The sequence below is a fragment of the Natator depressus genome, chromosome 11 (genome assembly GCF_965152275.1).
Source record: "Natator depressus isolate rNatDep1 chromosome 11, rNatDep2.hap1, whole genome shotgun sequence".
NCBI lineage: Eukaryota > Metazoa > Chordata > Testudines > Cheloniidae > Natator > Natator depressus.
This window is the reverse complement of record NC_134244.1, coordinates 55,344,350-55,358,014: the sequence shown is the minus strand read 5'-3', so window position 1 is coordinate 55,358,014 and position 13,665 is coordinate 55,344,350. Positions and strand designations below refer to the sequence as shown.

General features: G+C 43.5%; 1 protein-coding gene across 1 annotated transcript in view; it reads left to right on the top strand.

Annotated features, from left to right (window-relative positions):
- DNAH7 (dynein axonemal heavy chain 7) overlaps positions 1–13,665 on the top strand; it is a 312,828-nt gene that overhangs the window by 225,571 nt on the left and 73,592 nt on the right. The window contains exons 45-47 of the mRNA XM_074967796.1: positions 1,232–1,417; positions 4,746–4,909; positions 13,453–13,607. Coding sequence (XP_074823897.1) covers positions 1,232–1,417; positions 4,746–4,909; positions 13,453–13,607 — 505 coding nt within the window. The remainder of the gene's footprint in view (positions 1–1,231; positions 1,418–4,745; positions 4,910–13,452; positions 13,608–13,665) is intronic.

The window sequence follows — 13,665 nt, the reverse complement described above, 5'->3', positions numbered from 1 at the left end:
AGGGAGTCAAAGTCTGCTTTTCTGAAGTCCAGGGTCCGTATTTTGCTACTCTCCTTTCTTCCTTTTTTCAGGATCCTGAACTCAACCATCTCATGGTCACTGCTGCCTAGGTTGCCATCCACTTCTACTTCCCCTACCAATTCTTCCCTGTTTGTAAGCAGCAGGTTAAGAGGAGCATGGCCCCTAGTTGGTTACTCCAGCATTTGTACCAGGAAGTTGTCCCCAACACTCTCCAAAAACTTCCTGGATTGTCTGTGCACTACTGTATTGCTCTCCCAGCAGATGTCAGTGTGATTGAAGTACCCAGATCACATTAGAACCAGGGCCTGTGATCTGGAGACTTCAGTTAGTTGTCCAAAGAAAGCCTCGTCTACCTCATCCTTCTGATCCAGTGGTCTATAGCACACGCCCACCACGACATCACCCTTGTTGCTCTCGCCTCTAAACTTAACCCAAAGACTCTCAACAGGCTTTTCTCCAGTTTCAAACTGGAGCTCTGAGCAATCATACCACTCTCTTACATACAATACAACTCCTCCACCTTTCCTCCTGTACCAGTCCTTCCTGAACAGTTTATACCCCTCCATGACAGTGCTCCAGTCATGTGAACTGCCCCACCAAGTTTCTGTTATTCCAATCACATTATAGTTCCTTGATTGTGCCAGGACTTCCAATTCTTCCTGCTTTTTTCCCAGGCTTCTTGCATTCATGTACTTGCACCTAAAAAAACTAGCCAATTGCCCTACTTTCTCAGTATGAATCAGGAGGCTTCCTGTCTTGTACCCTCTGCCTTGTGTTTCTTCCTGGTATCCCACTCCCCCACTTACCTCTGGGCTTAGGTCACCATCCCCCGGTGAACCTAGTTTAAAGCCTCCTCACTAGGTTAGCAAGCCTGCCTGCGAAGATGCTCTTCCCTCTCTTTGTTAGGTGAATCCCATCTCTTCCTAGCAATCCTTCTTTCTGGAACAACATCCCATGGTCGAAAAATCCAAAGCCCTCTCTCCCACAGCACCTGTGTAACCACACATTCACCTCCACAATTCAATGGTCCCTACCAGGGCCTTTTCCTTCAACAGGGAGGATGGACGAGAACATGACTTGCGCCTCAAACTTCCTTTATCCTTCTTCCCAGAGCCATGTAGTCTGTTCATCATATGACATAAATCAAAACATGTTAATAATCCACAGCACAAGTGCTGCCATTATATACAATTTATTTTTTGTTTTTGAGGTTGACCTGTGCAGCAAAAAGCTACAGAGAGCAGAACAATTGATTGGAGGCCTTGGTGGTGAGAAAACTCGCTGGAGCCAGACTGCTCTGGAGCTGGGGAGGCAGTACATCAATTTGACTGGAGATATCCTCATTTCTTCAGGAATTGTGGCTTACCTGGGAGCCTTCACATCCAGCTATAGACAAGTAATGAATACAGTGTTTTATCTAAATGGTTTTGTATTAAACCAACCAAACATTTTTTTCTCCTGCTAAAATATTTAGATTTTTAAAAACATGTTTTAATTGACTTCAAAAATTTCAAGAATCGAAAAAACAGGTTTTTCTTTGTGTGTGTGTGTGTGTGTGTGCGCGCGCGCATGTGTATAAGGCTTTGAACTTCACTTAGAAGAACTCAGGGGAACTCTTCATTCATATTTCTTTACTATTTGCTAACAACATTAATTGTAAAATACCTGAACCTTGTGGCTGGTTTTCTCAAATGTCTGTAAAATGACTGCAAGTAACTTTATGTCTCATGGCCTTGATTTTCTACCATTCTAGTCAATGCCTAAATTCACACTGAGTTCTGTGGGAGCAGGAGCAGGTCCTATGTCTGCAGAATCACTGGTCAGCAACTAGAGTGTAAATGTATTTAAAGTGTAATAATTCTTTAGAAAAAGGAGAAGCAGGGAAATAAAGTAGACTTAATATCATAATCAATTTGTGTGTTTAATTCCCATTGATATAAATGGAAGTTGTGTGTGTAAAATAACTACAGGATTAGGACCTGACGTCAAAATTTTCAACTAGCTGCTCATTTTGGATGCCTCCATTTTTGGATGCCTAATTTGATGCACTTTTGCTCTTATGTTCAGATTTGCTGAACAGCTGGATCTCTCATTGGCTTCAGCTGAAGAAATGATTGCTCAACACAGCTGAAAATCAAGCCCAGGTTGTCACAAGTTGGGCACCCAAAAATAGAGGCATCTAAAATCAATGACCACTTTTGAAAATTGAGTCTAACGTTTGAGCCTAAATCTTTTTTTCCTTATCTCCACTTACCTACTTTTACTGTCTTATCTTCCCTTATCTTTCTTTCTTTAGAAAATTCTGTAAGATCTCCCAAACTTTATTTTTTTCATCATTTCCATATTTTGACATTATTCTTTTAGAGTTTTACTTTGCAAGAGCTTATTTTGCCTACAGTTTTTTCCTGTTCCCAATTACTGAATTTTGAGAGAATGTAATTGTGTATTGGATGAAAGCAGCCATTTATCAGACATATATAGTATGGCTAGGTATCAGACCTTTGGTAAAAGATTATTGGGGTTCTGAAAAGTGGTGACTGGGGGATCCTGCCTGCCAGTCTGGACAAGCAAAGGCAATTTTATTCTTATTCGTTTAGCAATAACTAAACTTTACTGGTTTTACTCAAGAAATTTAGTTTAGTGTAGCCTTGTGGGGCTGGTGGTGGGAACTCATTGTCTGATATGAAACTAAAGTGTTTCCTTCTTTGTATAACAGTAGCTGTGACCTCCTGACAGCTATTTTTTATTTTAATATATATATGGCCTCTTTGTCGTTGTCTGTGTTATCATTATGTATTCATTCAGTGGCTGTTTCAGCCTTTCCTGAGACTCTGGATAGTACTTTCACATTTGCTCATTTTGCAGTTTCTCATTCTCTCAGGAAGCTAATTCCTTTATTTCCTCCAGTTTTTCAAAGAACAAAGCTTTTATATCTTTTTGGCACCTTGGTTTTGAATAAAGTACTAGAGCCTTCAGTTGACATCTCTGTGAATGTTCTCTATCCCCTGAGAATCATTTCCTTTCATTCTAAATTTGTGATGGCTGTTGCCTTGGAAAGGGACATGAATAAACTTCAGGCTTTGATGTTCACTCTTTTGTTTAAGAGTGCTGTGTTTTGTAAGGACAATAAAATGCTTTGGCCTAATCCAAAGCTTTCAGTCAAGGTTGTGTCTCAATTCCATGTGAAACAGTCCGTTTGTTTTAGGCTATATCAGGGGTCGGCAACCTTTCAGAAGTGGTGTGCCGAGTCTTCATTTATTCACTCTAATTTAAGGTTTCACATGCCAATAATACATTTTAACGTTTTTAGAAGGATTCTTTCTATAAGTCTTTAATATATAACTAAAATTGTTGTATGTAAAGTAAATAAGGTTTTAAAAATGTTTAAGAGGCTTCATTTCAATTAAATTAAATTAAAATGCAGAGCCCCCTGGACCGGTGGCAAGGACCCGGGTAGTGTGAGTGCCACTGAAAATCACCTTGTATGCTGCCTTTGGCACGTGTACCATAGGTTGCCTACCCCTGGGCTATATCTACACTTAAAACACTACAGTGGCTCATTCTCCACCTACCAGACTTGGGGGAGGAGAGGGCAGAGCTCGGGACTCTGCTTTGCAGTGGAGTGGTGGCATAGGGGCTTCTACCCAGCAGGGAAGGGGGGTCTTTGGGCTTCTGCTCTGCAGGGCGCTGTGGTCAAAATTCAGGTTGTGCATTTGATTGGGATTGTGAAGAATTGGATGTGTGCATCGTTATTTGTTGGAATTGAAAGGGATTTTTTCTGTGGAGATGAGGAGATGGAGTGCATTTGGATATTAGGATGTTTGGGTAGTAAGTCATGTGAATTGAGGCCACTATGGCTTTTAATGTTGCCTTAACTGGTAATTTCTTTTTTTTAAATTGCATTAAGAGGAAATGCTCTTGAGTAACCTTCATTTCAAGTGAATGAAGTTTTTTGTATAGGAATAAATATTGTACTATTGCTATTGTCACTAATGTATCTTTGAAAAATAAAAAGATGCAGTTGACAAATCTGCATAAGCTGAAAATGTTTGCCGCAGCTAAGAGTTCACAGACCATTATTAAAATCTGATTAGCTTAGGAACAAAATCTTATGCTTAGCTAGGGAAAGTAGTGTAATCTCAAAGTGACGTTTGACTAGTGAGCAGAATTTTAAAACATGTTCTGTTTAAAATATAAACAAACCCCCCTCAAATGCCAGCAGATCCAGACCCAGTAGGTTCCAGTTATGTAGGGAAATTCTCCAGTGTCAAAAAGCTGTCATAACAACTCCTACATCATCCATTCTCCAGGCCCTTGTATGGTATGTGTCTGAAAATGGCATGTGTCTGGAGCATCCCTATGCCATGGCAGTCAGCTGCCAGAAAAGCATCCTGTGTAGAACTGAACCCAAGAACAGAGGAATGCAAATATAGCCTAAAACCAGATATGTTGCTTCATCTCTTCTTTCTTGCACTGAGCGTTGCTCAGCGTGACTGAAGGAACTGGCCCTGTATGTTCTACATGAACAGTGGTTACTGTTTTAATTTCTTATGTGTGTTTCTTTGTTAGTGTTTAGACAAGTAGAGAAATGACTTTACTGTAGCAGTGGTTTGGGGGAAAGAGTTGAAAAAATATAGATAAATGTACTGACAGTTTTATAAATCTTATAAATATAATAGGGAACAGACAAAACTTTGGTTAACATTTGCATTCTTGTCTTCTAGAATCAAACAAATGAGTGGACATCAGTGTGTAAAATGAGAGATATTCCTTGCTCAGATGATTTTTCCCTAACAAATACTTTGGGAGAACCTGTTAAGATCAGAGCTTGGAACATTGCTGGATTACCATCTGACATGTTTTCTGTTGATAATGGTATCATTATCTCGTAAGTAGAAAATTCACATCTGCTAGCTTTCATTAAATAGCTTCTTACAGCATACTTTTCAGTTATTACTTTTATGGACACATTATATTACTTTGTGGCAAGTTCAACAATTAAACTAAACAAAAACAAGGCTGTTTCTATTTTTTACTATATATTTTTTTCAAGGCTTCTAGTGTGTAACGTAATTCACTCCCCTCTTTTAATTCTCATGAGTTGCTGTAAAGGGATTGAACTTTTTTGATGTTAGAAGGGTGCAATAAACTACATTTTATGAACACAAGTAGTAATTTTACTTGTAAATGCCAGAGCAAATTTTGGATTCCTCTTGATAGAGTAAACTTGGAGTAGACTAACAGCAGGAAACATTCAGCTCTATGAAATGAGACTGTTATTCTGAAGCTTTAATAGATTAATACCCCGCACTTGTGGAATTCAGAGGCAGTCCAACGTTGTTGCTGGACGCTCCAGGATTATGCCTCACACCACCAGTAGAGTTCTTCCGAAGCTGTAGAAATACCCCAGCAACCAATTATTAGCATTAAAACAACAAACTTTTGTATAATGAATTAATGAACCTTAAGGCAAATATATGTTGAATTCTCCCTTTAGATAAAAATTTCAATTTGCTACACATTTTATTCCCATCACTTAGCAGACTACCTTGGTGGGGAGCTTCTAATGGAAAATTATCAAATAACAAATTCTGCTGCACAGCTTCTCTCCTCCTTCATCACTATTGGGAAGTAGTGAGCAGTGAATAAAGTAGGGTGGAGTGGGAGAAGAAGCAGAGTTTAAGTACAGGAGTTTTGTGGTAGAATATTGGGTAGAAATGAAAGTGTCTCTCCAATCCATATAAAGCTAGAGCTTTGTGATTCAAAGAATTATTTGGGAACCGACTCTGGGCACCTTCCTACCAATAGAAGGTTTCCATTTGTCTGCAGAAGCTATTTTGCAAATCTTGCTGAGATGAGGCTTATACACCTTACCCACCAATGCCACTAGTGACCTTGTAGATGAAGTCTTCATTCCTAGTCTTTAAATAGTTTCCTGGATGCCCAGCACACCAACTGATTTTAACATCTTGCCTGCAGCAACTTTGAGGCCCTAAGGCTCTGTCATGTTGAACAGAGTGAGATGAACAGGATACAGTTGGCTAGTATATTGCATGTGCTTCAGATATCTCTTTCGAACTCTAGGAATGCCTATTCATGCTACAACCTTTTAAAGAGATGCTAAAGATGGGTGCAGAATGATGGGAACACTGTTTCTCTGGAACTAAGGAAAGAAGAACTTACATTGAACAGAAAGGTTTCTGGAGTTATAAGAGTGACCTTTTCCTCGTGGCAACAGCAGCGTGGTACTTGTATAGATAGGGGAACTGGTTCCAAAACCTGGCTTCATGAAGTAAAGCCAAATAGAAATGTCAGTAACAAGCTTGTTCACATTAATCAGACTGACTGATTAAACGTCTGATAATACTCAGATGGGGAGTTTGATCTTCCTTTTTCCAGGGCTGATACTTAATTTCCCATGGCACTTGGTTATAATACGTCAGTCAGCTAGAACCTCTAGTGTAGCTGAGATCACCAGAACTTTTTAAATGGTAAGAAATTCTGCATCTTTCCTGATACTAGTAAAATATCTGTAAGGAAGGAAGACACTTCTTGTAAGATCTGAAGGAGACATAGGAATTAGCAAACTCTCAGTGGCCACTGCTTAATTCTTCAGAAGAAGGTGCAAGAAACTCCATAGTGGCCAACTATGGAAACACATTCCAATAATGAAAGTTTCTTCATAAAGTTACTTAGGTAGTGGTTGTCTTAGGCCCTGAAACATAAGTAATTATATCCTTTCTAAATAGTTTATGTAAGAGAACTGTGGCTGTTCTCATTATTCATTTAAATATTCAGTCCTTTTTGAATTCTGCCAAGTTCTTGGCCTCCTCCGTTCTGGTCTCTCTGTCCTGGTCTACACTAGGACTTTAGGTCGAATTTAGCAGCGTTAAATCGATGTAAACCTGCACCCGTCCACACGATGAAGCCCTTTTTTTTGACTTAAAGGGCTCTTAAAATCGATTTCCTTACTCCACCCCTGACAAGTGGATTAGCGCTTAAATCGGCCTTGCTGGCTCGAATTTGGGGTACTGTGGACACAATTCGATGGTATTGGCCTCCGGGAGCTATCCCAGAGTGCTCTATTGTGACCGCTCTGCACAGCACTCTCAACTCAGATGCACTGGCCAGGTAGACAGGGAAAGAACCGCGAACTTTTGAATCTCATTTCCTGTTTGGCCAGCGTGGCAAGCTGCAGGTGACCATGCAGAGCTTATCAGCAGAGGTGACCATGCAGAGCTCATCAGCAGAGGTGACCATGATGGAGTCTCAGAATCGCAAAAGAGCTCCAGCATGGACTGAACGGGAGGTTCGGGATCTGATCGCTGTATGGGGAGAGGAATCCGTGCTATCAGAACTCCGTTCCAGTTTTTGAAATGCCAAAACTTTTGTCAAAATCTCCCAGGGCATGAAGGACAGAGGCCATAACAGGGACCCGAAGCAGTGCCACGTGAAACTTAAGGAGCTGAGGCGAGCCTACCAGAAAACCAGAGAGGCGAACGGCCGCTCCGGGTCAGAGCCCCAAACATGCCGCTTCTATGATGAGCTGCATGCCATTTTAGGGGGTTCAGCTACCACTACCCCAGCCGTGTTGTTTGACTCCTTCAATGGAGATGGAGGCAACACGGAAGCAGGTTTTGGGGACGAAGAAGATGATGATGATGATGATGAGGTTGTAGATAGCTCACAGCAAGCAAGCGGAGAAACCGGTTTTCCCAACAGCCAGGAACTGTTTCTCACCCTGGACCTGGAGCCAGTACCCCCCGAACCAACCCAAGGCTGCCTCCTGGACCTGGCAGGTGGAGAAGGACCTCCGGTGAGTGTACCTTTTAAAATACTATACATGGTTTAAAAGCAAGCATGTGAAAGGATTAATTTGCCCTGGCATTCGCGGCTCTCCTGGATGTACTTCCAAAGCCTTTGCAAAAGGTTTCTGGGGAGGGCAGCCTTATTGCGTCCTCCATGGTAGGACACTTTACCACTCCAGGCCAGTAACACGTACTCGGGAATCATTGTGCAACAAAGCATTGCAGTGTATGTTTGCTGGCATTCAAACAACATCCGTTCTTTATCTCTCTGAGTTATCCTCAGGAGAGTGAGATATAATCCATGGTCACCTGGTTGAAATAGGGTGCTTTTCTTCAGGGGACACTCAGAGGTGGCCGTTCCTGCTGGGCTGTTTGCCTGTGGCTGAACAGAAATGTTCCCCGCTGTTAGCCACGGGGAGGGGGGAAGGTTGAGGGGGTAGCCACGCGGTGGGGGGAGGCAAAATGCGACCTTGTAACGAAAGCACATGTGCTATGTACGTAATGTTAACAGCAAGGTTTACCCTGAAAGAGTGTAGCCACTGTTTTATAAAATGTGTCTTTTTAAATACCGCTGTCCCTTTTTTTTTCTCCACCAGCTGCATGTGTTTCAATGATCACAGGATCTTCTCCTTCCCAGAGGCTAGTGAAGATTAGAAAGAAAAAAAAATGCATTTGCGATGAAATGTTCTCTGAGCTCATGCTGTCCTCCCACACTGACAGAGCACAGACGAATGCGTGGAGGCAAATAATGTCAGAGTGCAGGAAAGCACAAAATGACCGGGAGGAGAGGTGGCGGGCTGAAGAGAGTAAATGGCGGGCTGAAGAGAGTAAGTGGCAGGCTGAAGACAGGGCTGAAGGTCAAATGTGGCGGCAGCGTGATGAGAGGAGGCAGGATTCAATGCTGAGGCTGCTGGAGGATCAAACCAGTATGCTCCAGTGTATGGTTGAGCTGCAGCAAAGGCAGCTGGAGCACAGACTGCCACTACAGCCCCTGTGTAACCACCCGCCCTCCTCCCCAAGTTCCATAGCCTCCACACCCAGACGCCCAAGAACACGGTGAGGGGGCCTCCGGCCAACCAGCCACTCCACCACAGAGGATTGCCCAAAAAACAGAAGGCTGGCATTCAATAAATTTTAAAGTTGTAAACTTTTAAAGTGCTGTGTGGCATTTTCCTTTCCTCCTCCACCACCCCTCCTGGGCTACCTTGGTAGTCATCCCCCTATTTATGTGATGAATGAATAAAGAATGCATGAATGTGAAGCAACAATGACTTTATTGCCTCTGCAAGCGGTGATCGAAGGGAGGGTGGTTAGCTTACAGGGAAGTAGAGTGAACCAAGAGGCAGGGGGTTTCATCAAGGAGAAACAAACAGAACTTTCACACCATAGCCTGTCCAGTCATGAAACTGGTTTTCAAAGCTTCTCTGATGCATACCGCGCCCTCCTGTGCTCTTCTAACCACCCTGGTGTCTGGCTGCGTGTAACCAGCAGCCAGGCGATTTGCCTCAACCTCCCACCCCGCCATAAACGTCTCCCCCTTACTCTCACAGATATTGTGGAGCGCACAGCAAGCAGTAATAATAGTGGGAATATTGGTTTCGCTGAGGTCTAAGCGAGTCAGTAAACTGCGCCAGCGCGCCTTTAAACGTCCAAATGCACATTCTACCACCATTCTGCACTTGCTCAGCCTGTAGTTGAACAGCTCCTGACTACTGTCCAGGCTGCCTGTGTACGGCTTCATGAGCCATGGCATTAAGGGGTAGGCTGGGTCCCCAAGGATAACTATAGGCATTTCAACATCCCCAACAGTTATTTTCTGGTCTGGGAATAAAGTCCCTTCCTGCAGCTTTTGGAACAGACCAGAGTTCCTGAAGATGCGAGCGTCATGTACCTTTCCTGGCCATCCCACGTTGATGTTGGTGAAACGTCCCTTGTGATCCACCAGAGCTTGCAGCACTATTAAAAAGTACCCCTTGCGGTTTATGTATTCGCCGGCTTGGTGCTCCGGTGCCAAGATAGGGATATGGGTTCCGTCTATGGCTCCACCGCAGTTAGGGAATCCCATTGCAGCAAAGCCATCCACTATGACCTGCACATTTCCCAGGGTCACTACCCTTGATATCAGCAGATCTTTGATTGCGTGGGCTACTTGCATCACAGCAGCCCCAACAGTAGATTTGCCCACTCCAAATTGATTCCCAACTGACCGGTAGCTGTCTGGCTTTGCAAGCTTCCACAGGGCTATCGCCACTCGCTTCTCAACTGTGAGGGCTGCTCTCATCTTGGTATTCGTGCGCTTCAGGGCAGGGGAAAGCAAGTGACAAAGTTCCATGAAAGTGCCCTTACGCATGCGAAAGTTTCGCAGCCACTGGGAATCGTCCCAGACCTGCAACACTATGTGGTCCCACCAGTCTGTGCTTGTTTCCCGAGCCCAGAATCGGCGTTCCACAGCATGAACCTGCCCCATTAGCACCATGATGCATGCATTGGCAGGGCCCATGCTTTGAGAGAAATCTGTGTCCATGTCCTGATCACTCACGTGACCGCGCTGACGTCGCCTCCTCGCCCGGTATCGCTCTGCCAGGTTGTGGTGCTGCATATACTGCTGGATAATGCGTGTGGTGTTTAATGTGCTCCTAATTGCCAAAGTGAGCTGAGCGGCCTCCATGCTTGCCTTGGTATGGCGTCCGCACAGAAAAAAGGCACGGAACGATTGTCTGCTGTTGCTCTGACGGAGGGAGGGGCGACTGATGACATGTCTTACAGGGTTGGCTTACAGGGAATTAAAATCAACAAAGGGGGTGGCTTTACATCAATGAGTATTTCAGGCAGGACTTCACAGAGGGTTCCAATAAGAAATGGTGCACCTAAGTAATTGTTCTTATTGGAACAAGCAGGTTGGTCTGGCCTCTGATTGACACATGGCTAGATTTACCTCGCTGCACCTTCTCTGTGAGTGACTGCAGTGTGACCTAGAGGAATGAGTCCTCTAGACGGGGGGAAGCAAATGAGTACAAAACAAATCTGGTCTATTTCTTGTTTTGATCCACTCCATCTATCTTTTACATCTTTGGCTGGCAGCAGACGGTGCAGAAGGACTGCAAGCCATCCTCATCTCTTGCCTGCGTGGCAGAAGATGGTACAGTAGGACTGCTAGCAATCCGTATCGCCTGCCTGCTCACCATAAGATGGTTCAATAGGACTGACTGCAGGACTAAAGAGAATGACCTGGTCAAGTCACTTCTAATGTAGTCCCTGCACCCATGTCTGCCCAGGCGCTCCTGGCCGACGTGGCCAGGAGCACCTCGGACATGACGATGACGGCTACCAGTCCTACTGCACCGTCTGCTGCCACAAGGCAAGGGGTTGCTGCTGCTGTGTAGCAATGCAGTACCACGTCTGCCAGCAGCCAGGAGACATACGGTGACGGTTACCTGAGCGGGCTCCATGCTTGCCGTGGTATGGCGTCTGCACAGGTAACTCAAGAAAAAAGGCGTGAAACGATTGTCTGCTGTTGCTTTCACGGAGGGAGGGAGGGAACGGGGGCCTGACGATATGTACCCAGAACCACCCGCGACAATGTTTTAGCCCTATCAGGCATTGGGATCTCAACCCAGAATTCCAATGGGCAGCGGAGACTGCGGGAACTGTGGGATAGCTACCCACAGTGCAACACTTCGGAAGTCGAAGCTTGCCTCGGTACTGTGGAAGCACTCTGCCGAGTTAATGCACTTAGAGCATTTTCTGTGGGGACACACACACTCGAATATATAAAAACGATTTCTAAAAAACCGACTTCTATAAATTTGACCTAATTTCGTAGTGTAGACATACCCTCTGAGTGCAGCCACATCAAACTCATGATGCTGCGAGGAAGGTGAAAAACCCACGGGACAACTTCTCAATCTTGTCTCGAGGGAAAAATTGCTTCTTGATCCCCAAAACTGGTAATTAGCCAGATCCACAGCATCTTGGAAACTAGGCCTCCATGGTAGGGCTGGAGCAGGAGAATGGATGCTACATGCCCTGAGGGCTTCACATGCAAGAAGGGGATAGGGTGTGAGAGACAATCAACTCTCCTCTTTCTTTTCGGCCTAGCCAATGGGTGGCAGAGAAACCATTCTTCCTTCTCTGCTGTTGTTCCTTGAGCAGGCATGCTCTTACTGTGTATTCTGGGTAGCAGGGAGACAGAGGAAGGCTCCAGAGTAGCCTGTCATCCCTCCCCACTCCTCTCAGGACATTAGAGGTTGTATATCTCCTGCCAATCCTATCAAACATCCCCACTGCTGAGACAGAGGTGGAGTATGGGTGGCGGGGGAGTGGCATTTCTCCAGTTGACTCTTTGGGGTTGTTCAAGAGCAAACTAAAAAAAACTCGTTCCTCCACTCATGCTCAAATTCCCCAGCTCATGGTTGACTGGGCTGCCAATATAGGTCTTGGGATGGGAGGAATCAAGTTTAGAACTGTATGGCAGTGCCAAAATGTTAGGTTTTAGTAGCCAATCAAAATGTTACAGGAAAGATGTTGTTTGAGTGGTGTGGGTTTTTATGTGAGAATTACAGTGATGTGATTGCACTTACATATCTAAATAATTTACCTAAATCATATAGGGAATACTGCAAATGCTGTTTGAAGGTTATCTCGTTTATGTAAGGCAAAATTCAAAAGTTTTAAAGCATGGCCGCTATACCCTTGAGATAACAGCTCAAATTCAAGAGTTGTACCCACTTGTGCTAAGTCTGAATTTGCTTGACTATCTGCTTCATTTCTCAGAGTGGTAGCTGTGTTAGTCTGTATCAGCAAAAAGAACTAGGATTACTTGTGGCACCCTCGAGACTAACAAATTTACTTGAGCACAAGTTTTCGTGGGCTAAAGCCCACTTCATCAGATGCATGCAGTGGAAAATACAGTAGAAGATATATATATATACAGAGAACATGAAAAAATGTTTGAAATGGGCCATCCTGATTATCACTTCAAAAGTTTTCTTTCGCCTGCTGATAATAGCCCACCTTAATTGATTACTCTCATTAGAGTTGGTATGGCAACCCCCATTTTTTCATGTTCTCTGTATGTATATATCTTCCTACTGTATTTTCCACTGCATGCATCTGATGATGTGGGCTTTAGCCCACGAAAGCTTATGCTCAAATAAATTTGTTAGTCTCTAAGGTACCACAAGAACTCCTCGTTCTGTTTGCTTCATTTCTGTTATCTTAGATGTAAAATCTATCTTTGGTGGAAAACTGAGTTCATTCATTAGAAATTTCCAAGTCATTTGTATCACAAATATATTATAGCTGTTCGAAATGCTACAAGTACAGTATAGATCTTTAAACTTAAAAGATTTGTAAAATTAAATCAGATGAAACTTTATTCTAAGTATGCTTCTTGAAATATTTTAATAATTTTTGTGGTCAAAGTGTCTGTTCAAGTCAGTGGGACTCTCACACGAGCATTTGAAGGCAGAATTTGTCCCTAAGTATTTTATAGAATAGATTAGAAGGTTCTGTTTAAATGGCACCATAAAGTAAACTGCATTAAAATCAAGCGTATGGTAAACATTTTAAGGGTATATAATCTAGTTCTGAAAGTTTAGTTATCTCAATTTTTTTCCTCCAGAAATGCAAGAAGATGGCCTCTGATGATAGATCCCCAGGGCCAAGCAAACAAATGGATAAAGAATATGGAAAAAACCAATAGTTTGCACATAATTAAACTCAGTGACCCTGAATTTGTGAGAACACTGGAAAACTGCATTCAGTTCGGCACTCCTGGTAAGTGATTGAATAATGAAAATGTTGATTTCTGAAAAAACCTGGAGAGGGCACAATT